The sequence below is a fragment of the Podarcis bocagei genome (genome assembly GCF_964188305.1).
Source record: "Podarcis bocagei genome assembly, chromosome: 1".
Lineage (NCBI taxonomy): Eukaryota > Metazoa > Chordata > Lepidosauria > Squamata > Lacertidae > Podarcis > Podarcis bocagei.
Window position 1 is genome coordinate 111,848,174 of NC_138125.1, and position 27,768 is coordinate 111,875,941.

The window sequence follows — 27,768 nt, forward strand, 5'->3', positions numbered from 1 at the left end:
CTCATTCATGCTCGGCATTGGATTGCACCCTGGACTAATCTGGATCAAGGCCATAGAGGATACATTTGAAAACATTCTTCAAATTAGAGTAAGAACCTAAAAACCTGTAGCTCCTTAAGGAACTCAAAGGAAGGTCAAAGATCTCCATCTGCAGCTTCTTCCATCACAGTGATGATGATGGCAAGAACTGTATTTCAGAATGAAGTAACTGCTTATGTTGTATCAGAAGAAGGGTGTTCTTCCAAAGCAGCCTATCAGATACCCCTGGGAATCTCCACAAAGCAGAGCAAGATGGCGGCAACTATCCAAATAAGTTTCTTTTGCGCAGAATCTGGTGCTACTCAAAGGAACCCTGTCTTTTCTTTTTCAGAATATTTCCTGCAGTGACACAATTCAGAATCTGGATAACTTTTAGCATGCCATTATGAACCAGTTTCCTTACAGGATCAAACTGTTAAAAAAAAAAGGAATTGCTGATCTATGAAGTGATAATCTAGTTATTCAAATGTTTTAAAACCATGAGCATTTCATATCAGATTGCATCGGAAGTGATGAAATGTGACATGCGATATGCAAACACTTTGGAGGGAAAATGTTGACAAAATTTAGTCCCCCCACTCGTTGAAGAAAAAGTGCTATGAAGTCATTTGGAATATGAGATACAAAAAGTATTTCCAGGAAGAGAGTGACCACCAGCATTAACTGGTTCAGAGTGTTTCAGTAATATGTCAAATGTCTGGCCTGCTCCCCTGTCAAGATTTAGTCACCATTAACTCAGAATTAATTAGTTCCACTTTAACATGGAAGTGGGGTTTTTAGCTGGCAAAGAGCCAAGAAGAGACCAAGCCAAACAGGCTACCAGTAATCCAAAGATTAGAGATATTATCCTCGTGTGAAAAATTGTCTAAGCAGCAATAGGCCAATAGAAGACAGGGTGATGCATCTCCTGCTATTTTTTGTCCTTGGTTAATCAGGCTACAGCTTGCCAAGGATTGTGTCAGGGTGTGTGTGTGTGTAAGGAGAAGAGAGAAAGACTGGTATGGCATTAAACTGAGCGTGCATCTTTCAAATGACAGTTTATTCAGGCAGTGAAGTACGTATTTCTCTGCAGACTGCCGATGCTTGTTGGCTTCAGTGTATCTGTATACTGTATCTGAAGTAGGGCTGCCTCTTAAGAGAGTTTGGAAACTTCAGCTGGTACAGAATTCAGCAGCCAGGTTGTTCTCAGGGATAAGAAGTATATTACACTGATCCTGGCCCGACTGCACTGGCTACCAATTAGTTTCCAGGCCCAATTCAAAACTATAAAGCCTTCAATGGCTTGTCACCGCAACACCTGAAGAACCGCCTCTCCACATATGAACTTACCTAGACCTTGCAATCATCATCTGAGGCCCTTCTTTGTATTTCTCCTCCATGAGAGGTCACCGGAGAGTGGCAACAGAAGAAGGGGCTTTTCTGTGGTGGCTCCCAACTTGTGTAATGCTCTCCCCATGGATGCTCACCTGGCATCTTCATTACATATCTTTCTCTTCAACCGGGTGTTCAGCTGATTAACATTCTATGGCTTTTTAAATAGGTTTGTGGGAAGGGGGTAGTTATTGGTTGGTCTTTGTTTTATTATGGAGTTTGTATTCTCATTTTGTATTTTTCTGTTGTGAACCACTCTGGGATCTTTGGATGAACAGCTGTATACAAATTTAATAAATAATAATAATAAACCATTTTACACTTGACTAAACTAATGCTGCCCAAGAGAGAACAGGTGCCCATACATGCTAGCCCTGTGCACACATAACCATTAGCCATTGTTATTTTTCCTTCACTATTGTTAAGCATTAGATGGGGATATACTGCAAATCAGTTTGACTCTGCTTCGTACATGATGGTTTGCATTATCTCAGTTAACCATGGTTAGCAAACATGATGCTCAATACAGCTTCCCTACTCTATGTTTACAAGCTGACAATTAGGTTTCCACATATGCTTCTGAGGGCAAGGCTTATCTCAGTAAGCTAAATCACAATTTCCCTGTACATGTGGAGTCTTCAGTGAGATTAAGGCAAAAAAATCAGCTTGGATCATTAACTGGATCACAAATGGAAGAGACTTTGATTGGCAGAAGAAGCCTTTCCAAGAGCCAAACTCGCATTACATTCATAGAGCAGTACGTTCAAATCTAAGTCATCATGAATGGTGGAGTATGTAGTGTTCATTTTACTGTTTTTATTATTTGTATTGCATGCCACCTTGGAAATAAATATATTAAAGGACAGGGTAGAAATCCACAAAATCAATAAATATTATTTGCACTTGGGCGTGAAGAGTGCTAAAGAGGAGGCCCATAGAATAAATAGAGATCTCTAGTGAAATTTTTAAGGAGTGCCTCTGCAAATCTGTAGTTCTTTTTTATTTAAAGAATTTATAAACCAGCCACCATTCAAAAATATTGTGGTGGTGTACAAAAAAGAGAAATAAAAATAAAGTACAAAGACAAGACAATAAGAATACATTAAATCCATCCTTAAACAATAAACAGCATGAATAATATCCAACAATGCTACCCTGAAAAGGCCTGGGTAGATAAAACCAAGTCTAAAGGAAACACCTGAAAGAGAAAATTGTTGGCACCAATATAAGAATTTACCAATGCTAGGAAGCATGTTAACTTTCCCCTTCCCACATGGTAAAGGGGATATAGCTATGTTCAAATTGGGAGGTGGGGGAGAACACTAACAACCTGTGCATCATAAGGAACATAATGTGTTAGGTACTGAAGGGAGCAGCTTGGAGAAGTAAGTGTAGCTGAAGAAGATAATATGGTGCATGGATCAGAAACCTGAACAGCTTTTTGGGAGAAAGCAACTTGTAAATATGAGTTTGAGGAGAAAAGCTACCTGTAGGCAAAGGGTTAAGAACACCACACACTCCAACTGCTCCTCTAATAAAACTGCATCTAAAGACAGCTTTTAATATCTAAAAAACTGGGGAAAGTTACAGTTGTGTGTACAGTCTAATTTGCAGACACTGAACAGAGTTAGGGAAAAGAGGCCCAACCTTTATTCTGAAGTATCCTATCAGCAATCCAGCCAGGGTTGACAACAGTCAGCTAGATGATAGAAGACAGCTTCCTCTATGCTATTATGTCAGAAGCAGCCACAATCATGCAGAAAATAATTTTTTTATTGTTTGTGTTTGTGTGCTATGTGTGTATAATATTCTATATATTATATGGGGTAATTTGAGTTGCGTGGTTTGTGTGCATCAAAAGTAGTTTTGATTACTGGAGTGATTTCAGTGTGCTTTGAAATTACTCGGGTTTTTGAGTCTGATGGGTATCACTCCCTCTTAAAGCAGATTTCTGGTTTTCAACTGGTATGTAAAAACACCAACAATTAGGAATGCCATTTGCAAAATAGTTCTTAAAATAAAGCGTATCTTAGAAACTTGCCATGTAAACAATATAAATCAATGTTTTACTAGATCAATCTCATTCACCTTTCATAACAAAAAAATGGTTAATTCATGGACATTTCAAGCCAGTAAGATTTTACAGAACCAGATAAGCATAGTACGGATTCTGCCAGAGCAGCAGGCAGTTGCTTAAACAAGGCCAAAACTTGTGTTTCACATGAACAGGAGTGAGGGAATATGTTCAAACAGCCAATGTTGCGGCAGATAATAATTTTGTGCTATTGTTCTCATGATAGTGACACAAAAATTGGGCATGATTCTTATGCCCCTAATTTGACCATCAATGGCTATTAACCATGATACCCAAATGGAACCTCCTTGTTCGGAGGCAGTGCTTTTTAAAAAAAAATAATTTGCCCTACTATGGTAAAATAAAAGACCAAAGTAAATGAGCCTGGAAACCTGTGGTCTAATGCTGTTTTCTTGATTTAAGTCACACATGCACACCACAGCTATTTGTTCCACTAGAGGGAAATAAAGAGGTGCCCCTATGTTTTCACCAGTGGACCAGAATGTAACTGGAAGGATTATTATTATTATTATTTATTCAATTTGTTAGTCAATTTATTTTGCCCAAGGTTACCCAAAGTGATTTACAACCAACCAACCAAACAAACAAACAAACAAAACACACATAGATACATTAAAACCAAGTGGGGGCAGAATACATTAAAGACATTCAACCCACTTTAAAAGGCCATAAAACAGCCAAAGCCCTGGTTGAAGAGGAATGATTTTGCTTGGCACTTGAAGAAATGCAACAATGGTGCCAGGGAAGCCCCTTTGGGGGAGGGGCTACCATGTAAAGGATATTTTAAATCAGTAAAATGATAGAGGAAAGGACCTGCCTCCTCCAGGAAGGAACAAAGGAACGAGGGAAAACAGATTTGTGATTGGAGTTTAGGTTTAAAAAATGATGGTAAAAATATACATGAATCTTTTAAAAGTGATTTCCATAGTCAACATGATGGTATATTTTGCAAAACAAACACATCAAAAGCCAAGCCAGAGATTATTGTTAGCTTGGTGGCCCTACAATGAGTCTGTCGTGATGGAGACAAATTACAGGACTCCATTGGGAAAGGGTCATGTTGAAGACAGGCAAGATTCATTTATTGTTCAACTAGCCTAGGTTGGTTAAGGCAGTTCGTTTGATAGTAGAGAGTACTTCTATGAGAGCCAACCTAAATAGACCTGAAGATTTGACAAAGAGTTTCCTCACATATTTGAACATATCTAATTGTGTTATCAAGTTATCAGCAAAAACTCTGGATACTTCAGCGAGGAGAATGTCCATCAACTTTGTGAAAACACAATATATGGAAGAGATAATGAAGGGCACTGCCCATAATTGGTAGCGGTCATTCTCCAACAGCAAAGCATTGTTAAGCTTTTACAATATAGTTCTAGCAGAAAAATGAAGGTAGGTTTGAAAGTTGCAAGAGCAAAAGCAATCCTGTGGAGTTATTATTTTAAATTGCAAGGCCAAAGACTTCAGGTGTAAAGGTCCTTGTGATCTGAACTCCTAATTTCGAGTTGGGAAGGTGCAGCAACTGGTTAAAAAAAAAGTGTTCTGTGCTATGAGGAATTCTGACTAGAAACCATAAGAACCATTCTTTGACAGGAGTCCCCTGAAGTGAAAACACTGTTCAGGTTCATCCTGCAGAAAAGGCAATCTGAAGAGGATAAGCAAGACAACCTTATAAACTACGTATCAAAATTTCCATCACATAGGCACTTGAGGAAAATCCACCATGTGGAGATAGCATTCGGACTGAAAACATGGAAGATAGACTCTCAGAAGAAGTGTCATGAATTCATTCCTTTGAAAATGGAGAAGACTCTTGTTATAAAGCTGGTAGGATTGAATTTATGCTCTCTTAGCTTAGCAAAGGGTCTTCTGTTTGAGCTTTTACAAGCAGCTTAGTATTCTGAGAAAATGGGGCAGTGGTGCTGGTGGGAACCAGAGCTACAACGTCCTTGACTTCTACTCAACTTGTCACTTGAAATTTACATTTATTTTACATTCTAATCTCTGGTACACATATAGGTACTAAAATACATAAAGACTAATGATAATTCAGTAATATAGAGATTAAACTATTAATTGTGTTATGATTTTTAATGTTCCATTAAACTGTTTATAGTGCTCATACTTAAGACCTATTCAATTAAAGTATTTGTCAACCTAGGGAGACATACTCCAGCATGCTAATAAATTCATATTGCAAAAGGAATTGTGCAAAAAAGTCAAGGGTCTTGAGGCTTGCATGCCAAAACAAAGAAAAAGCAAGGAGGTTAACTAGCCCCCTCCACACTATTTTGAAATGTTTCCAAACCACCTATGATTAACACACAATTACTGAATTAATGGATAACAAGGTTATCAGCCATGATAACCTCTAGTATCAGAGGAAACATGCCTCTGAATACCTGTTGCCAGAAAACAACTGAGGGAGAGGGCTATTGCCCTTACATCCTACACATTTATTTATTTTCAAGATTTTTAGCCAACATTACTGTGGCTTCCATCCCAATCATGTAAATTTACATAAACTAAAATCACAACCACAATAAAGCATATCAGTAATACAATACTGTAATATATGAGGAAGACAGGTGTGGCAAGCTAAAGCAATGTAGCAAAAGCCTACATGTGAGCTTGCCAGTCATATGGGCATCTGATTAGGGACTGCAGAAAGCAGGATATTGGACTAGATCATAAAATCGTAGAATTGTAGAGTTGGAAGATACCACGAGGGTCATCTAGCCCACCCCTGAAATGCAGGAATATTTTGCCTGCATCAGGGCTTGAACTCACGACCCTGAGATTAAGAGCCTCATGCTCTACCAACTGAGCTATTTGGTCAAGTAGTTTGGTAGTGAATGTGGACAAGCCCCATATTCCAGGGAGATGCCTTAGAAGGATTTTTATCTGAAGAAGTGTGCATGCACACGAAAGCTCATACCAAGAACTAACTTAGTTGGTCTTTAAGGTACTACTGGAAGGAATTTTTTTATTTTGACTATGGCAGACCAACACGGCTACCTATCTGTAACTGTAATAAATGTGTTTGTCTTTAAGGTGCCCCAAGACTCTTAGATGTTTTTAATGCAAAAGACTAACATGGCTACCCCTCTGGAACTAATTGAAGTTTCCAGACTGTCTTGAAAGGCAGTCCCACAAAGAGATGGTTGGCTGCATTGGGGGTCATGGTCAGCTGCACTCTCAAAGCAATCTGACTCTGTATAAGGCAGCAGTTTCTGTTCCTTATGCATTCCAATGAAGGACCCACCTACTTCTTTATCTCCATAAACTCCCTCCCTAAAACTATTAGGCTTCACATAATGCTGCCTCTCCCAGTGTACAAAGACAGCTATCTCACTTTAGCCACATAAAAAAGCCCCACAAACACAAGCCAGAACTTCATAAGCCATATTATCTCCCAAAACCCTATTAGTTGCAAGGCCCAATAACTTACTGTTATTTTGTTTATTTTAAAAAAATGTATTATTAAGGTTCATTTATTATTCATTATTAGGGGTTCTGAGGTCTAATTCACACCTGTAACAGTGACTGCTTGATATCGAACCGGGCATAAGCTCTTTCATTAGGTATGCCAACACACTCCGACATTTTTTTGGCATAGCAGCACACCACCACAAAGAAACATTTGTGGTAGCATAGGCTTGCCATATGTCACGGAAACGTCCTAACACGTCCTGGTTTTCAGGTGAAAAAAATGGCGTAAGGGGATAATTTTACTGAATGGGCAAAATGTCAGGGAAAACCCATATGTATGGCAACGCAATGGAAAAAGCAGCGGAAACAGCTCCAAAAGCTTAAAATCACTATGGGGGGGGGGGAGATTTCTCCCAAAAAGCTCAACAATCTGGGTGTCAGGAACTTTACTTTTTGAAATGTGGCAACCCTATGGCAGCATGGCAAAAGGTGTCCTAATTGTCATAGCAGCCTACCTGACACAAATGTTTCAGCACTCAGTTCTGTTTCAAGCACCTACCACACCACAGTCTGCATATGTGAATGAGGTTTAAGGACTGCAGTGATCTCCAAAGGCAAAGCCTCACAGCTGGGATTTCACAAGCCTTCTCTAAAGCATGAAATTAAAGGAGATGGCAAACAAAGCAGCATGTAATGATTTATTTTTACACTGTGAGAATTAAATGTAAAAGCTCAATTTAAACACGAAGCTACAATTTGATAAACGAGCTAAAAATACCAGCTTGTAAATATACAGTGACATGTTAATTTCATTTCTGGCAAAAAATAGCACCCAGTTGTTTTCAACAGACATACTATGCTAACAGGAATGTGTGTGCCATAAAGAAATAGCAACTATAGTTTCCTCTAGGCATGCTGCAGCTCTCTCTTTCCCCAGAGGTCCTAGAAATATGAACTGTAGCTCTTGTATAGCAGTCCAGGAAATAATTGATCATTTGCCAGTGTCCTGTTGGCGAGTTACCACTCTTGGGACCCACTTTCAATTTCACACTATTTTGACTTTCTGGACACTGTGGGTTAATTTCTAGGAGAAAAGATGATTACATACTTGAGCTGTTGTTACAATAGCTGTTCTACGTACATCGTGCATGTGGCATTTGTCTGTGTCATCTAAAATGCAAGAACAAAAACCATACAAGAGGGTTTTTGTTTTGCTAGAACAGCAGAAGTCTTAAAATTTTAAAATTACATCAATTTCTTACAGCATGGAACAACAGGGCCCTGCCACCCCTTCACCTATCAGATGCAGCAAGGGGGGGGGGTTGTTCCAAACCTACGGCTGTATACAAAAAGGGAAAGGATAGAAGACACAAAGCTCTAGAACTTTGAAGAATCCAGAGAAGAATAGCTGTTTTGTGGTAGCTTGAAATTCAGAGATGACAGGTGTATTTCTCTTAACACTTCATGGATAAAAGTAATCCAGAGCTACACAGAATTGCAGCCTCACAGCACAATGCAACTGCTACTGAAGCGAGACCCAAATTGGTCTCCTCAAAAAGAAGTTTTGCATCTCTATACCAATGTGCCCTCAAGCAGTAAGACACAAATCTTTGTTCTAAGTTGGAGAAAGTTTCCATGTTGTGCTGCAAATGTCTCACAATTCAATGCACGGCCGCATTCCCCATTTACAGTAAAAACCTGAATAGGGGAAGGGAAAGAATGCCCAATTCACTATCACTGTGAGAAGGTAGAGCAGGCAGGAGTGGTAAGTCTCCAAACAATCTATACTCACAATACAGGGTTTTCATTAACAAAGATACAGGTTCAATAGACAACAAGCTGAATAATCACAAACAGAGGGGGAAAAACCTGATCCAAGCATTAATAATTCAATTAGTATTCATTGAAATAACATTGATTTTAATGAATTTATTTCACAGCATTGTTGCTGCCCTATGTACTTTTTAAACTTTCCATTACAGTTTAACATTCATTAAGGCTTGGGCCTTAAATATATCCTTTTCAAATGAAAATAAAAGGATGAAGAGAAAAATCACTATAGGAGAACATTATAATGTTTAAAAACTGTTTAGCAAAATTAAAACAAAGGAAGCATAATCAATAACGGAAAAAGCACAAACCTACAAAGTTATGTAATACATGCATTTTTCTCCCCCCCCCCATAATTAAAAAGTCATTTTCATTAGAATTTAAATTTGTAATAATTTATCTATAGGCAAATTCCATGAATGTGATGCAGTAAATTAATCCTGCTATAAGATTACCAATATTGCTAGAAGACAGTGATCTTTTATATGAGCTGCAGTCTGCAACCTATATAAACAAATGAGACACTCTTCCGCCCAGCACGTCTAAAAGGTGCCCATATATTGCTTTACAAAGTTTTTGCTGATGTGCGAATGCTTTTCCCACAAATTGTGAATGCTTTTTCCACATACCAGAATAACTTCACTTAGAATGGTAAAGGCATCACTCCAGCATCCCATAAACTGCAAAAAAATCTCACGTTTATCTTGCTACCCATCATTAGAGGGCAACTAGATGCTAGATACTAGATACTAGAACTGCCAACCTAGCAGTTTGAAAGCATGTCAAAGTGCAAGTAGATAAATAGGTACTGCTCCGGTGGGAAGGTAAACAGCGTTTCCGTGCGCTGCTCTGGTTCACCAGAAGCGGCTTCGTCATGCTGGCCACATGACCCGGAAGCTGTACGCCGGCTCCCTTGGCCAATAAAGTGAGATGAGCGCCTCAACCCCAGAGTCGTCCACGATTGGACCTAATGGTCAGGTGTGCCTTTACCTAGATACTAGTATATGTCTACTTTGTGGTGTCATATGCAAGCTAAATGAACTAAGTACAAGGTATGTGAGCAAACTGCAATTTAAAAAGCAGGGAAACCCAACATGCAAACAAATCCAAAATGCACATACAGCGTATTGAAACTTATTAGAAGATAGGTGAGAGTATCACCTCTATATGGGTATGAATTTTTCAAAAAAATATGTTCACCTGTGCTTTCACTTTCCAGTAGTTCACAGAATTGTAGAGTTGGAAGGGACCCTAAGAGTCATCTAAGTCCAATCCCCTGCAATGCAGGAATCTCAACTAGATCATACATGACAGATGGTCATCCAACCTCTGCTTAAAAAGGAGACAGGAGGTAGAAATCTCTATAAAGACTGCATTATGAGGCACATATTTTAAAGATGACTTTGGATTACTGTTCTCATTCGATAGCCTGAGACATATGGCCTGGCATTAAAACATTGCTTCATTCTCCTGGCAATTAATTTTTTGGCTGGGAGCTAGCATAGCATAGTGCCAACAAGATCTTGCGTAAATAGGATTTTCCAGTACTCTGTAAACCTGTTATGAGGGATCAGTGACACTTCATAAAAACTACTTCAGTTGCAAGATTGGTTGCAAGACTGAAACACACACTAAGTAAACAAAAAATTCAATAGCTCTTCTCCAGTACATGCTCAAGAACACTTAGCCTCTCAAAACTCTGGGGAGCCTGTCTGCCAAGCCATCCATGGAGAGGCTAAAGCAGCTGCTCTACTCTGAACTTGGATATGGTCTTCACTTTTTCTCTCTTTCTAGAGATTCAAGCATTGGCCCCTTGTGCTTTGTCCTCTTCTATAACAGGGAGCACCCACAATGGGGCATGTTGCAAATATGGCCCTCTAGGATACAACAGAGTTGTACACAGCTAGGTACTTTTGATGGACAGCAAATCTTGGCATCAGCAAAGCCTACTGGATTCACTTCGGTGCACTGCAATAATTTTATAATGATCTAAATATAAATATGATCCCCTTTACATTTCTGCTGTCACACAGAATCGTGTCAAATATTTAAAAAGTGATGCAGAACTACACTGCTGTTTTCACCATTTATTTTAAAAACAAACAATAGAAATGGTTATTGTTAGCAGCAGGGTTAGAGCCAATCCCAATGTTCTTGTAGCCTGCCTTTCAGTTACAATTCTGCATTGTGAAAATTTGTCAGATGGTTTGTATTTCCCTTTTAGAACCATATTTTTCCCTTTCAGTGCTCTTATTAAATTATTAGCTTCCTTAGGTTTAGATTTATGTTCAGAGAGTCAAATTATCTTCCTTTTTAAAAAGCCTCCCTGAGCCGCTTTCCCAGCTTAGTTCAGCTGCAGGAAACCACAGCACTCCAAATTCTTACTTTCTTCATAAACCACACCTGTTATATTTGATATTGCTTTCAAATGAACAAAAACTGTTAATTCCGTATCTATGCAGAGTAAGGCAGAATTTAGATGGTTAAGCAAAAACTTCTCAATTTGTTTAACAGTTACCTGTTATACAATCGGATTTGAATTGTTCCACACTAGTTTCTTAGATACATAAACGTAAATGTACACAAATCTCAAGAACATGCAGCAACAACTAATATACATCATCCACTAATATACATAATCCTTTCAGACATTCTGGTCCTTATCTGAAATCAGCTTATCTGGAATATAAATGCAAATTCTGCCATTAAAGGAAACTATGGAGGGGGCAGTCTAACTGTCCTCCCCACCCTGTGTCTCAGGCCACATTTGATCATGCCTCAGGAATGCCTAGATCTCTGACTGACTCACAATTTCTACAATTGTGCAAGGCTTTTATTATTATTTCAGCAGTTCTGCGCACAAACTGCTTTGCTTAAAACAAATGTAAGAGATTTAATTATATTTCTATAGTTATGAGACATAGTATTATTATTATTTAAATTCATATACCACCCTTCATCTGAAGATCTCAGGGTTTCACAGCATAAAGTACAAGATAAAAACACAAAATACATACTAAAACTAAAAGAAAAGAAAACAATAACACCCCCAAACACATTTAAAAGGATATATAGGATGTTAATAAGCCAAAAGCCTGGTTGAAGAGGAAAATATAAAAAGATGCACAAACCCAGTTATAAAACTGCCCAGTTTGAACAGACAGCTATAAGAGATTCAAATATTTTGACTGATGAAACTTGCATTCTTACTGCTTACTGGTGCAATAAGATATATAAAATTTGCATGCCATGTGATGCCAGCTGGGAAGATAATGCATCCAATCATGAGACCATGGGCAAATTCACACAACTTCACACAAGAACAGGCAACGTTGATAAGATAGTTTTACCAGGCTGCCCCAAAGCCAAGCACGCACACACACACAAACCCCCCACCATTTCTGGTAAGAGACATCACGGTCTCTCTAGCCATTGGCTGAGCTGCTGTGATGTCAGCCAAATTAGCTGATCCAGTAATTGTCATTGAATGCTCATGAACATTAGATTTTAAATGAATAAATTTGCAGCATAAAGAGCATTAGGACAGATGGAGCTGTAAGCTGCTGGAGGGAAACGCTGCAGAGAATGTGTTATGAGCCCACCAATAAGTAATGGCACGGCAAACGAAAAAGATGCCCATTTTTTTGGGGGGGGGGGGAGTCCCCGCTTTTAATATATTGTTATTTCTAGTCTTGCAATTTGAAAATGTTATTTCTAGAGGATCTCAGCAGTAGCCGTGGTCTTTAAATCAAGAGGATGCGCCACACAAGCTGTACTTGAGTACCTATTAGAAGATACTGAGGAGGGACAACTTCTCAAGGGTTGAATATATTGGCTCAGTATGATACAATAGCAGAGTTTACAGTCTTTTCTTTAAAATGCTGTAATTGGCTTCTCAAAGGTACTGGAAAAGTCGTAATAGAAAAGGTCAATGGCAATATATATTTGTACAATAGTGAGATGCATTATCTTCCCAGCTGGCATGACATGGCATGTAATTTTACACACCATGCTGCACCAGCATGTGGTAACTAAGAGAGACACTGATCTCTGCTTGCTAAAATCCCAAGAACAATTGCATGCCATCATTGTAAATGACCTGTGGATGCACAGCAGTTTACATTCACATAGGTTTGCTAATCTTTCTAACAGTATATGCAAACAAAAAGACTAATGGCGCTACAGAAGTCTGGAGACAGAAAATGGCATTCTGTTTCTATAGAAGTTTACTTTTCTTGCTGTTTCCCTCAGTTCAGACACATGGTTCTGGCGTGTAACTAAATGCCCATGTATTTCCATGAATTCACACTGTCTTGCTTCTTCTTGTTTTATTAATCTGGACCTGTGCATATTAACTTCCTGAGTCAAATACTCACAGCAGAAAAACAAAACAAAACAAAACAAAAGCTACATACATGATAATATATTTTCTGCATAAGAGAAGAACATTGTAAGAATTTGTAACTATGATGGAGTCCTGTGAAATCAAGCACAATATATTCTAGGACAGAAAAGGCACTGGTAAAAATGGCGAAAGGGCCATGCCTCAGTTGTAGAGCATACACCTTCCTTGTGAAAGGTCCCAAGTTCAATCCTTGGGACTGCATGTTTAAAACATTGGGTAGCTAGTGATGAGAATGACCTGATGAACCCTAGATGCTGGAAAGCCACTGCCCATCACAGAAACAGCAAATTGGGTATAAAGAAAATGAGATTAAGCTAGAGATAATGGTGCAAACTGCCATGCCTGATCCAACAGTTTTAAAAATAAGATTAGGCTACATATTGTTCTAGACTTGGATCTGATCCAAAATGTATCAAGAATTTTGAGCATCCCACACCTGACAAAGAGCATAGGCCCCTAATCTTAGACCATTGCCCTTTGACCCTTCTTCACATGTATTTGAAAGGAAGGGGCAGTTGGAAGGGCTTCATACTTGGCAAAAGAAAGGTTTTACATCTCAGATCTTGCTATAGATATACAATATATATATAGGAATACTAGGAAGCAAGGGATTTGAAGTTAATAATAATAATAATAAATAATAATAATAATAATAATAGGAGGTAACAAACAGTTATTTACCAATGCTGAGAAAAGGCCCAATCTCATATGACTATTTACATGGTAAAGGTTTGTTGGTTCACATGTTTACCTAGCCAAATGCACTTTTCACTATCATCTTCTGGGGCTCACATATCTGCTAAAATATGCCACATCTCATAGCTTCTCATAGCTCTACCAAAACTAAAGTATCCTAAGAGATGATAAATTTCACATTGTCTTGCCTACTGAAGGCTTTCTTGGTGTATAATTTTTTCTTAATTCATTCCAGATCCCTTGTAAATTGTAAAACTGTCATCACATTCTGGTGAATTTCCCCCCCCCCCCCATTTAATAATTATAATATCACTTCCATCTAATCCTGGAGAAACACCACATATTAATGAAGTACTATAGTGAAGATGGTCTGTTGCGGCTATCAGAGCCCTTCAGTCTAGTGGAGCCTTTTAGCAATAGAACAGAAGTTCATAGTTTGCCTCATCCATTTGGCCTTGTAGAGCTCATCTGTGGTATTTCAGCTTCTCAGGTTCCTACACACGTAGGTTAGAGGAAATGTTGCTGATGATCAGCAAAACAGTGAAAGTGCCTATACATAAAATGTTAAGGTAGAGTAATTTCTCATCGCCATAGTAAGTGAAAACATTTTCAAACTGACAGTGTCCTTTTAAAAAACAGGCTGCACAAGGATTTTGCCCAAGACTGTGAAAAATTGGTTTTCAAACCATGATAGTTATTTTAATGCTTTAGTGTGCATTGGTAAGTACTGCATAATCTGTCTCTAAACAATAATAATATGTTAAACAGTAACCATGTAAAAAGTAAAAAAAAAAAGGTGACTTAAAATATATCTTCCAGTCTCTCTGAAGCAAAGCAAATTTTAAATAACTTGACATCCACATTCAGTGTTAATACCCCCATAAAACACAAGCCAGTACCACCCCAGGTGTGTGAGTGGCACCAGAGATGAAATTTTGTTCACTGTCTAAACACACCTGTTCCTTGAGTAATATTTTGTGGTTTCAAAAAAACCAAAAGCAATAGTATTAGATGAGAGGCTTTTTTTTTTAATGTGGCTTATTTTGAGAATCCCCCTTTTTGCAAAAATCTTCCCCTGCTGCCCCCACTTTGGCATCAGAAGCACATATGAAGGTAGGATGCTCTGGGGTTGTATCCAATGAAGTCATCCCATTCATGCAAGGGCTTACTCAATGGAACTTCTCCGCCTCTCCTCTCCCTGTATCACCCAAACTGCTCTGGAGGTTTGGAGAAAACCCCAGAACATGGAGTGAAGGACAGGGCGAAGCAGCTCCGTTGTGCTAGTAGAAGACCTTGCGCAAACGGGACAACTTTGTTGGGTACAACCCCCTATACTCAAAGACAATCGCAAAATTCATAAAGAACAGTTTTATTTCTCTAACATTTTGTTTTAAAATCTGTATTAGGGCAATGCCTTTACTAGGCCAACCAAAATGTCACAAAATAGTGTGGAAGCTTTCGAATTCCCTGGAACTCTTCATCAGGGTAGGTGGTAAACAAAGCACAGGGCAGGAGGCTGGCTGCGGGTGAAGCCATTGAGTCTGTGTCTAGTCAAAGCCTTAAGATAGAATTTGAGCAAACACTCAAATGAGGCATTTTCATTTGTTTTCTGTAGTAGCACAGTAGTACATTAAACTTCTTCATACCATGCACATTCTGATATTCTGGACACTTTTCATTCATACTTCAAACCACCAAAATGTTTCAGTAAATGTCCTAGTAGAATTTTACATTGTATTTTTAATTTCTATTCCGCCCCCCCAATAAAAAAGTCACCAAATGGCTACAGCTATTCTAAAGGAAAGGTTATTAAAATCCCTCGTGATATCTGAAAAGCAACAGGTTTTATATTTCACTAAAACTCTCTTCAATAATGCTTTAATTGCTACAATGCCGGAATTCACAGGCATCATGTACCGAATCCTTTAACATTTACTTAACAGGATGTCGAGCACCCTGACCTCAACGGGAGCTCTCAGATCTAAAATGTGTTTGTCAGAACATATTAAAATTGCAATGTAGACAGGGCATTTAGTATTTAACATAATGCTAGTCAAGATGGACTTTAGCATTCACAATATCACACACTGAGTGCAATTAATCCGAGGTGCAGCAGGGATAGGAACTATTACCACCCCTTCAGCATGTCTTCACAGTCACTATTACAGAATATGCACAAGCTGTTCCCACCTCCTCCTAAAAAAACAAGACCAAGATGGTGGAAAAATCCACTGCTTTTTAGCCACACAAGACTGATCAGAGATTGTTACATTGTAAATTATAAAATGTAGATTCACACATACAATGTTATATTGCAGTAACTTCCAAAGTAAATTATGTTCATTACTTAATTTCTTTACCAGCCTTAAATTTCCAATCCAGGTGGGATGGGGGTTAACAAAACAATGTTATACCCCAGCAAAAAAGAAGAAGCACAAGCTCACTCTCCACTTGCACCATTCCTGGAACTTCCCACAGCACTGTACTACATTTTCTCTGCTTTGGAAATGCAATGCCGCCCTTGGCTCTTTTTGCAGGAAGGGCAGGATCAATAATAAATAAGCGTGGAACGGCCATAGATCACTAGTGAAGTGCATATTTTGCATACAGAAGTTCCCATGTTCAATCTTTGGCATCTGGTAGGCCGGGGGAGACATGCAACTCTGGAGTGCTTCCAACAGACAGCATAGACCACACTGAGTTAAATGGATCTAACTCACTATAAAGCAGTTTCCCATGTTACTAACATGGGTCTCTGGCTGAGATTTCTGTTTTGCTCACATCTACTGGCTATATAGAAAGGTATTTCATTTCCATGGAGCATTAAGAGTGATTTTCCTCTGTCTATTATAGTATCATTACTCTGATCACCACCTCACCATAGAGGGGAAATCCTGTTGACTTTCTTTTCCCAAGATCAAACTCATCAATTTCCCCTATTTCCGCTCAAGTTGATGGAGTGGTGAAATTAACTGAGCCTTACCAAAATGAGCTTCATGGCCATGTCAATTTCAGGAAACTTTTAAAAGTATGTCAGATGGTGGGGCTGTGCAAAGAGGGGAGTGGTTTTCTTATGAATATTTCAAACTTTTAAAATCAAAGCAGCAAACAGCAACACAAAGAAAAGAAAAGAAAAGCTGGCAGTATGACGCAGCAGGATTTCTTGCACATGCATTGCAGTTATTTCCTGTAGTAAATAACAATTTGCATGTGAAAAACAAATATCACAGATTTATCACTCAATACTGAGCTTTCATTTGACCCAGCAGCAACTGAAATGTCCTCAACGGATAAAGTTCACATATTTATTTCAGAATGATCAAATAGAATGATCATGACTGCATCAACAAGTTTTAAATTTATTTTTATTTTGTTTTGTTTTCTTATTCACCAACAGCCAGTGCAAAATGGCAAGGAGGCTTAGAAGAGTGAATATCACATTACAACCACTAGTACACAGCCTTGGGGAATGAATTTGCTTTTAATTTGTAGAGGCATGCTCTAAGGGTTGTTCAAGTATTATCAATGTTTAACATTCATCCTGAAGAGCAGCTCTGGAAAACTCAAAAGCTTGCTGGCTTGTAACTGTTTAACGGGTCCCAATAAAGGTGTTACCTTTCTATAGATTTTGGATTTTATCTAAACTTTTTGCATGATAAAAGTAGATGCCTTTCTGGCAATTATATTTATATTTTGTCACACTATTTATTTATGACCTCCACCAGATGAAAATAATCATTTCCCCTTTCTTTAACCTAATAACACCAACCCAAATTCCTCCCAAGGCCCCAAACCTTCCATGTTCTAAACATTAATTCCTAACCCAATGTACTGTCTTGCCTCTCAGATAGAAAACTCAGACCTCAAATTCCCCATATTATTTCTCTATCTCTCACAAGGGAGGTACACCCACCCACACCCTCAACATATACACACAGGTCATGACATTTCCTCAGTTCATATTATATTATTTCACATCCCACTACTCCACACAGACAATCTTTCCACATCAAAGGACCAAACATATAAAATGCAGACTGTGTTCTAGAAGCCTATAATATGCATAGAAGTTCTACATAAATGAGCACAATCCAGCCAAAGTTAACAGTGATTGCAATGGGAGAGATATAAGTATGTACCTCTTTCGCTGCCCCATAACCCGCTCTGTAAGAGATAGATTTCTTCCAGAGTTGCTGAAAGGACAAGAGCACTGGTCAAATTTACAGAAAAATTGACTTCCTATTTGCAAATAACAATGACAAGATCATTCAAAAACTGGCAGTGTTCACAATAGCTTTGGCCTAAGCTAAACAAATGTATATAGATCCCCATGTCTTTTATCTGCAGTACTGTACAGGCAATTTTTAATATTTGTGCAGGTCAATGAACTCGTGAAAGAATTTCATGATGTTTATTTCAGTCATGTTTTCACGTTCTTTCCAACCATATCCTTCATTTAATTCCTGAAGTTGGTTTTATGTTTTTGTAAAAAATTACCTGGGTGCAAATTTGTCTTGCGTGTTTACCAATACCCTGCTCAAAAACCCCACAACTTTATAACACATTGCATAATATTTGCAACAGCTCATAATAGGACAAATAAATATTTATTCTTCACTTTTCCACTGAAATCAGTGAAACAAAGTGTTTAGCTGTGGCTGGATATGCTCAATACATATAATTATTCGTATAAAATATTAGCACTGTACAAATGGAAAACCAAACAGCATATAAGAGACAACACTATAAACATAATATTTTGGGCTGCTTTGACTGGAAGATATAAGTAAAAAAGCCAAAATGTGTTTTTTTTTTTGGGGGGGGGGCGATTACCTTGCAAATATGCAGAGCTAAAAAGGAATAAAAATGTTACCAGCCAATTCATAACTAGTATCCTAACTAACTCATGAACTTTTAGGTTAATCATTTTTATGCATCTAAAGCCAAAATCCAACTTTCTGCAGAAGGCCTACCCTCCTCCATGCCAGAAGAAACCTGCAAACAGGGTTTTTAAATAGTGCAGTGTGAAGGAGAAAAAAGTTCAGTGAAGCAGCAGCGTCATGACACTCAGAATATGGTGAAAACAGCTTCCAAGAAGTCTACTATCTAATGGCCTTTGATGTTTACTGTACACTTGCAGCTTCATTACAACACTTAGCAAGCATCTGCCAAGATGGTAGGACTGAAAGGAAAGAGATAAAAACCCACCTTTGCCTCAAAATGGGGGCAGGGGAGATCAGATATGCCCATTCTTTTGTCAGAAAGACAAAAGTTGTTGACAAGGACAAAAGGAGATCTAGAAGCATAGCTATAATTAAAACTATTACTGATCCCCAGGGGAAAAAATCCTGGCAAATCTAAAAGCAAATGGAGGCATGACAAATATATACACACATAAAGTGGTACCTCTGGTTATGAACTTAATTCATCCGTTCTTAACCTGAAACCGTTCTTAACCTGAAGCACCACTTTAGCTAATGGGGCCTCCCACCGCTACCGCACCACCACCGCACGATTTCTCTTCTTATCCTGAGGTAAAGTTCTTAACCCGAGGTACTACTTCTGGGTTAGCGGAGTCTGTATCCCGAAGTGTTTGTAACCTGAGGTACCACTGTACATACAAATGTGTGCATGTGCACACACATTGGTAAAATGTTTTAGACAAATGTGAAACCTCACTTCCAAGATTTGGACTCTTATCATATTTTGCTTGCTGTCATCTAGTGTGTAACACAACATAAAGAGTAACCAGAAGATTTACAATCCAAAGATGAAGATTTTACTTTGCCATGGTGAATTCACTTCATAAAACAGAGAGAGAACACTTCAGTAGAAAATGTTGGCAGACCTCTTGGGAGTAACAGGGCCCATTAATTTATATGACATGCTGCCCTGTTTCTCTTATAGAGGCCCATAGGAGGAGTTTGCTACCCTGAGCTTTTACTTAGGTCCCTAATGAAAATAAAAATGTTTTCAGCCCGTTAGTTGGGCACTTTAAACTATCATGCATGCCTTTCTTTGTATGTCCACCTCCCACCCCTGCAATTTTTTTAAAAAACAAATATTACCTCTAAGTATATATGTCTAATACGATTCAAAATTTATAAGATGCAATTGAAACAGCACAAGTGACACACACTTCAGTGTGCTGTTATTGGGTGCAATGGATACCCTAAAGTACACAAAAGTCAAGAATCACACTGCTGCTATTGCAACCTTTTCTACAAGCAATATTATGATGTGTTAGTGTATTTTTCAATGCAAAAAGTGAATGTTTAATGGGAACAAAACCCCTTAAGTCCCTACTGGTCTTTTCATGGATTTGTTTGCTTTTGCTGTGTGTGCTTTTCTGCAGCCCCAACAACCTGCTGCTATATGGCTGTTTTTAGGGGTTCTCCCTAGCTAGCCAAATCAGCAGTCACTCAGGGCAAACAAAAGCATGTCTTCACTGTCCTTTCTCTGAAGGTGTGGGTGAGAAAGGAGAAACTATAATGTGGATCAGAGAGCCAAAGGAAAGGAGAGACTATGATTTGTATCAGAGATCCTGTGAGCAGAACTCTGTCCATGGGCTGCGCCTACTTGCAGAAAGGATATTTTCAGATCCCCCTTCACTGCCCAAAAAAATCTCAAGAGCTGTCTGACCCCCTTCACCATGGCAGGGCAGGGGCAAGCAAGATTGTAGAGTCCAACTCCACCTTTCTGTGGTTTCACAATTAGAGTTAAGTAACATGAGAGGGAAGTCAGGATCAGGGTTGTAGCCTGGGTAGGCTAAAAACAGCATTTATGCAGTGCACTCTTTGTTAGATGAGATTATGTAATCCATAATGATTTAAAGCTCTAATGTCCTCCAGGCACTGCCACCTACCCCATGTGTGGCCCCTGAAATGGTCAGTTCTGTATCTGGCTGTTAGTCAATTGAAAGAAAGGAGTTGTTAACATTTAATCACCACAGAATCAGATGGCTTAAAACAAGGTAAAAAAAAATGTCATTTTGGCAAAACAGTCAAGGCAGCAAAAAAGCATGAATTGTGCCAGGAAAGGCCAATTGTCAAAAAAATTGGCTAAATGTCCTTCTGTTTCAGACAATAGCTTATAAAGAAATTAAGAGTCAGTTAAACTAATTCACTTTAGAGGAGCTTGCCATCATAAGGCTGACAGAATTCCAGTAGTTCAATAGTGAGACACAGAAACTGTCAATGGTCCCTCAAGCAATTAATTTTCTCCCAGCTCTTCAGAACTGCATTTCAAGAAGTATTTGCAGGATCCGACCCAACCTTACCAGGAAATGCCCAAACAAAACAGTGCTGCCACATCCTAAGCCTTATCAGAAAGTTGAAAGTAGTGACCCACTAAGAGAGAAAACACTAAGCAATATTTTAATTACGTGCTTCATAATAACTACTAAAAAAAAATTAAACTCAAACTAATCACACTTGTTACCTAACTCAGATTTAGACTTCTGTAGGTGCAGAGTGAAATATTTAGTTCATTATCTATATACAATGCATACTAGAAATAGCTGCTTACATAAAACAAAAGTATAGGGTCCAATTCTTACATGCAAACAGTGACATGGAGGCTGTTCAAAACTCACAAGTTTATATAGTCTGCCAGATGGGTCAAACAAAAATAAGACGATATGGGAAACTGATATACATATTTAAACAAACAAAGTCCTCAACTCATGGTTTGTAGCCTGACCTGAAGTGGGTTGCAAATGGAAGTTAGGGATGGGGTGCTGGTCATGGGCACAAACAATCAATATGGTAGTAGTAGAATGTGTGTAGAATAAAAGCTCCCCCCACTTGAAAATAGCTTCCAGATAGTCTTGAAGAAGCTGGCCTTTCAAAATTGTTAGGAAAAGGGTATGTTACACTTGACTATAGCACCTTCTGCATACAGGATAGCCAGAACAAGCTTCTAAAAAGGGATATTGTTAAGACAGAGAAGGCACAGAAAATGACCATTTAAATAATGACAAGGATGGAACAATTCTGCTGTTGAGGAAAAGTTACAACAGGGGTAGCTAACATGATACCCTTCTGGATGTTTTGGAGCACAGCTCTAATCAAACCCAGCCAGCATGGGTAAAACACTATACTATTTTAATATCCAAATTTATTGTGGTGTGGAAATTTTTTTAATGGAGAGCAACTTTCATAGTAAACGTGAGAATGCAATTCATACCTAGAATCCAATCTTAAGTGAGTGCAATCGAGAGAAAGGCAATTGTAGTTGGTTTCAGTGGAATTAATTTCAATGGATTCAGTTCATACAGACATTTCTTTAAGACAAGGTCCTTTTAATAAAATGAACTGGGAAGCTCTTCTGGGCATGAGTAGGAACTCCCATACCCATAAAGCAAATGTTATCAGGACATTAGTAGTTAGGATCAGGGTATTAATCCTTTGATTTAGCTACAAAACAGATCTTATTGAAATAACTTGTGAATATGTTCCTATGTGCTTGGTCATCCCATCCGTTAGGGGGAGGGGGGGAAACAAATAGGGAGAACGCAAATTTGCAATGCACAAAGTGTACAGTGTACAGTGTTTACATAGGATAATAATTATCTAGCCAGATCTACTACCATGCAGCGGATTTTACGTTCTTTGGGGGATTCTAGGTGTGTTTTTCAAAAGGCCATTCATGAAACTATATTAGAGGTGTCTGGCTTCTATTAATGTTATGTCCTTTGACATCCAGTCAGAGAAAGATAAAAGATGGCATTAACTTCTCACAGTGGAGTGAAATGAACATGTTAAAAGAAATGAGCAAATACTAAATAGATGTGCAATGCAAGGTGACCCAGTCGACTTTAACAGAGTACCAAAATATAATCAAATAAAACCTATGATCTTTAGACTGGAAAAATGGTGAGCCAGGAAGGCAAACACAATTTTTAAATCTGCAAAGACCAACTGAAATAAATCATGCATAAATTGTAACATGCAGCTGAGTCCGCTACAACCACTTGATCCTTGCAAGGGCATCAATATTGAAAGGGTGAGCTTGAGTCAGGGTGAGCTCAGCTTTCCTTGGAACATCATCCCTCCTGCTACTCACTCTCTCCAGATTATACAAACCACAGAAGCATCAATGCAAACAATCTATTATATACAAAGTGAAACTGCACTCTATTTCCCTCCATCACTCTCTGTCTAGTAAGCCAAACAGCTAGCTGTTTTGTTGAAGATAGCCACCAGCAAACCTGTTTGAAACTGGGAATGGGCCTTCTTCTGCCCAAAAGCACCATTCTTAGATTCACCTACTTTTTAAGCTTATTTAAAATTTATCCTTTGCTTTTCTATTAAAATACAGTGGTACCTTGGGTTACATACGCTTCAGGTTACATAAGCTTCAGGTTACAGACTCCGCTAACCCAGAAATATTACCTCAGGTTAAGAACTTTGCTTCAGGATGAGAACAGAAATCATGCTCCGGTGGCGCGGCAGCAGCAGGAGGCCCCATTAGCTAAAGTGGTGCTTCAGGTTAAGAACAGTTTCAGGTTAAGAACAGACCTCCAGAACGAATTAAGTACTTAACCCGAGGTACCACTGTAATAACCCTAATGGCTTAAAAAATAAATACAGCAAAGTATGTCAAGAAAATGTTCCCATTCAATTGAATGGAAAACACAACATCAATTAAGACAAGAGAGGCAGCCACACTAAAACTTCAAAAGAAACATAAATAAACATCAGTTCTGAAGGATAGCCCTACCATTGTGCAGAACAAGGTGACTACCTGGAGTCAGGGTACAGTGGAGAGGGCAGAGATGGGTATGCTATGGCACCTATCCTTTGTCCCCTAAGTAAGTCTGTTGTTCTCAGATGCAGCGAAAGAAAGATGCTGTCCTGTCACCAGTGCTGAATTAACTGTGACACATGTGTTGGTAACCTCACATTTGGACTATTGTAATGTGTTCTGTGTGGGGCTATTCTCTAGCAGTTAGTGCAGAACACTGCAGCCCTTATCAGGTACATATCACACTAATGCCCTCAATAATTCTGAACCTGAAAAACCATTTTCCCCTCCACTGCCCAGTAAGTTTTGCCACAACCTGATTAGGTTGTGGTAACATGGAGGCTGGCTTTTTCACTAGTGGTATCAGTGTTTTGGAATGCCCTCCTTGCTAAAATACAAGAAACTCCATCAGTCTTGACATCCCACCAGCTCTTAAAGACACAAGAGTACTTTGTGTCTTTGTGTCATAAAGTACTCCTCTCCACCTGCACATCAAGCAAAAATATCAGCTCAAATAATACCCCCAAACTATGGAACTGCTGCTTCAGAGGTAGTTCAACCCTATCCAGAACAGATTGGATCCATTTCCAAATCTCCAGAACAGTTGATCAACTACCTTGTCTGACTAACTTTAGGATTTGTTCACTCTCATCCACCCCATCTACACTGGAAAATTTCCATGTGATAGCAAGCAGTCCTGGCAACTACCAGCAGACTTTGCATGCAATGGCAATTATTCATATAGTAATCTGCTCTAGATATTAACAGCCCCAGTATGACAAATATGGGAGATATCCAATGCCCTCATTTCATTACTACAAGATTTCCATTTGTGCAACAGAACCCTTCCTTCCTCTCTCCAAATCTATTTTGGAAGGTTGGGTGAACCCCCAGAACAGATTTAAAGGGAGGATTAAGGGGAGGAGAGGAGAGGAGGAGAGGAGAGGAGAGGAGAGACAAAGTTCCATTGAACAGGCATGGCTGGGCAAGATTGATAAATAGTCTGACTTTGTATAAGGCAGCTGCCTATGTTCCTAAATACTATCCCAACACAAACTAGACAGCCATGTGCAATCAAAAGGTCCTAGAATGCTCATCATTTGCCTGCTGCCATGCGGGGAGGGGGGTGGTTAGAATGAATTGGAAAGTATTTGTGTAAAAGATTTTGAAGGCACAAGGTTTAGCAGAAGAGCTCTGCTAAAGAGAATAAAATACATACTATGTTGAAACTGCATACCAAAGATATCTAAAGATTGCATTCAGGCTTCAAGTACTTCTTAACCTCTCCAACCAGATTCATGTCACCAAGAATATAACTTAATAGACTGAGAAGTTATATCTAAAAGGGAAAACTGCATCTTTACATTATAGGATGGTAATAAAATCCCATAGCAATTATCCCATTGTTATGCTCAAAATAGGTACACTCTTTCATGCCTTAATTTTATGTTTTGCTTTGCCCTGTGCTAAAAGCACCAACATAATTATGCCCTCCAAGATCCTTGCAAAATCTGCTCAGAGTGATTATTTGACTCTCTTTTTATTTGTGGAAAGTAGCTAATATTGTTTCAGGCTTTTTATCAAAATAAATGCATGATTGGCTTTAACCATTTTTCCCCTATAATTGTTTAAAAAACGAGTTTGCTAATAGATGGAAGAGAAGAAGGTTAAATACTTTAATTTCCAACTTGCACACGCATGCATTGTAAAGAGTTTCTCATTTTGTGTAATTTAGGCACAACCACAGGACATAAATGATAATGTAAAAAAATAAAAACCCACCAAAAAAGGAACATGATGGTGTATATTACATGTGAATATGATTTCTGATTAATAATGGTGATTCAAATATATTAGTTCCCATTTAGAAGATACAATTGCAAGCTATTTTTATTTTTATGAATGCTTATGTGAAATAGTTTTAAATTTATCTTCACCATAAACCTATAGCCTAAATCATCATTCAACTGTTGCAACATCATTCAAATATATAGTGCTGTTTTTTATATTAGTAATTAAGCCCATTCTATTTCATCATTCAAAATGTTTGAAAACTATTTATAATTCCCATTTAGAAAACCATGCCTAGGCAGCCACTATAATTCATTTCACAGATTTCAAAATAAAGTTTCCAAATATGGATCTGGAACCTTCCTACATATCTTTCTATGAATCCTTACATTAAGTCTGGTACTTATGTGAACACCACTAGTTCATATTTCTCACTTAAAGCACAGTCAGCCAGCTCAATCATTTGCTTGCCTTTCAGGCTTACTTTGCAGGTTCTCGGTCTAAATGGTGCTGCAACCAAGCATGGGTAAAGGGATGGTTGCAATGCCGAGCACTCAGTATTACAGGATCTTTCTCTTGGACCAGCACTTCATTAAATTGCCCCTCCCCTATTGGCCATGTCCAGACCAGATCAGCCTTAAACATAGATATAGGTACTTTAGTCCATTGACTTCAATGTGTATAGAGTAAGGCAAAACAACATAACGCTACTATCATAAATATGAAAATGATGGGGTATTAATGTCTTACAGAAAAATCACAATGGAAATCTGTTATACTTGTAAATCAAAAACGCATGTTCCTAGTTCCATTTGCTTGGCTTACAGCTGCCTTGTAAAGTGCTTCCGACAGATGTCAGATGGCATTGCCAGATGTCTATTTCTTCACATCTCAAAGCAATGCATATTAGTCAATGAAATGTTACTTCTCGCACTTATCTGTGCATTCAGAAACACTCGCATGTGTTTGTATAGGCTATGGGAGAACTGTAATGCAGGGCTGTATAACCTAAATGACCTCAAGAGCCATTCCATTTTGAAGGGCCAAGGACTGCAACCGTAATTTTACCGCCAAAATTGTCAGTTCCACCTCAGCTTAATGCACATTAATCTCTTTATCACTTTAATTTGTCCTTAGCTACTTTGGCATGTGAATTTGTCCAGTGCATAATACACCACCAAGCACCAGTTCTATAGGAAATTATTTTCTGTCTTGGAATGCTAACTGGGCATGTGCAGGTCTGCAGGGTTCCTGTGAAGTTTTAGTGTTTTCAAGTTTTCAAGAAGGGATAGCAGCTGGGAATTGTAGTTTCCAGAGCTCTGTGTGCCTGAGATGATGTTATGAGCATGTGCATGGCACCCTGAAACATGTTCTTACCTAAGCATCTGAGATCTTTACCAAGTACAGTGGTACCTCTGGTCGTGGACAGGATCCATTCCCGGAGCTCTTGTCAGATCCCGAGGTTTCCGCAACCGGAGGTGCCTGTTCTGCGCACATGTGCGGCGCGATTGAGCGCTTCTGCGCATGCGTGCAGCGAAACCTGGAAATATATTTCTGGGTTTGCTGAAGGATACATAACAAGAGGCGCACGTAAGTAGAGGTACCACTGTACTCTGTTGCCTTGTGAACAGCGTTTTTTGCTTTAGTATATTAAACATGGAAGGGTATTATTCCGACAGCCAGACATGTGTGGAGTAAATACATTTTCAAATATTAATAAGGTTGGGGAAAAAAGAAGTATCTCATAACCAAATAAAATCTCCAGGTCTTGACCAGGAAACAAACTTGTAGTATAGGCATGGTTGTGTAAAAAGCACAGACTGCAAAGCAGCTAATACACAATATTGAAGAGGAATCACAGAATTGTAGAGTTGGAAGGGACCCCAGGGGCCATCTAGTCCAACCCACTACAATGCAAGAATCTCAACTAAAGCATCTGTGACAGATGGCCATCCAACCTTTGTTTAAAATCTCCAATGAAGGGGACTCCACCTCCTTCCAAAGGAGTCCGTCCCACTGTTGAGCAGCTCTTACTGATGTTTAGTCGGAGAATATTCGAGACTTTGCCTTCTTGATTTTTTAACAACCTGTGCTCAGTTATTTGACTTAAATACACACACAGTTTGCTGGATCACAGTCAAATTAGTGAAGTCCATTGATTTCATTGGATCTAATCTGAGAATGCCTTGCTTGAATACAACCCTTAATATTTATTTTGGTTGTTCTGAGAGGATTGTATATTTAAAAGATTCTAAATTTTTATGAGAGATGGCTAAGAATGTTAGAGGAACAATACATTTTTTGGATTAGAAGACCAAGCCAAACACACACACACACCACACATACTCTGAGGTTTAATACA

At 38.7% G+C, this 27,768-nt stretch overlaps 1 protein-coding gene and 1 long non-coding RNA gene across 6 annotated transcripts in view; one reads left to right on the forward strand and one right to left on the reverse strand.

The window, feature by feature from the left end:
• LOC308581871 overlaps positions 1 to 27,768 on the forward strand; it is a 429,226-nt gene that overhangs the window by 72,341 nt on the left and 329,117 nt on the right. The window lies entirely within an intron of this gene.
• Positions 1 to 27,768, reverse strand: part of FIGN (fidgetin, microtubule severing factor) — a 124,813-nt gene that overhangs the window by 58,440 nt on the left and 38,605 nt on the right. The window contains exon 3 of one of the 2 annotated variants that reach the window (XM_081165181.1): positions 18,008 to 18,061. The exons of the other annotated variant lie outside the window; for it this stretch is intronic. Coding sequence (XP_081021307.1) covers positions 18,008 to 18,061 — 54 coding nt within the window. The remainder of the gene's footprint in view (positions 1 to 18,007; positions 18,062 to 27,768) is intronic. 2 annotated transcript variants of the gene reach the window in all.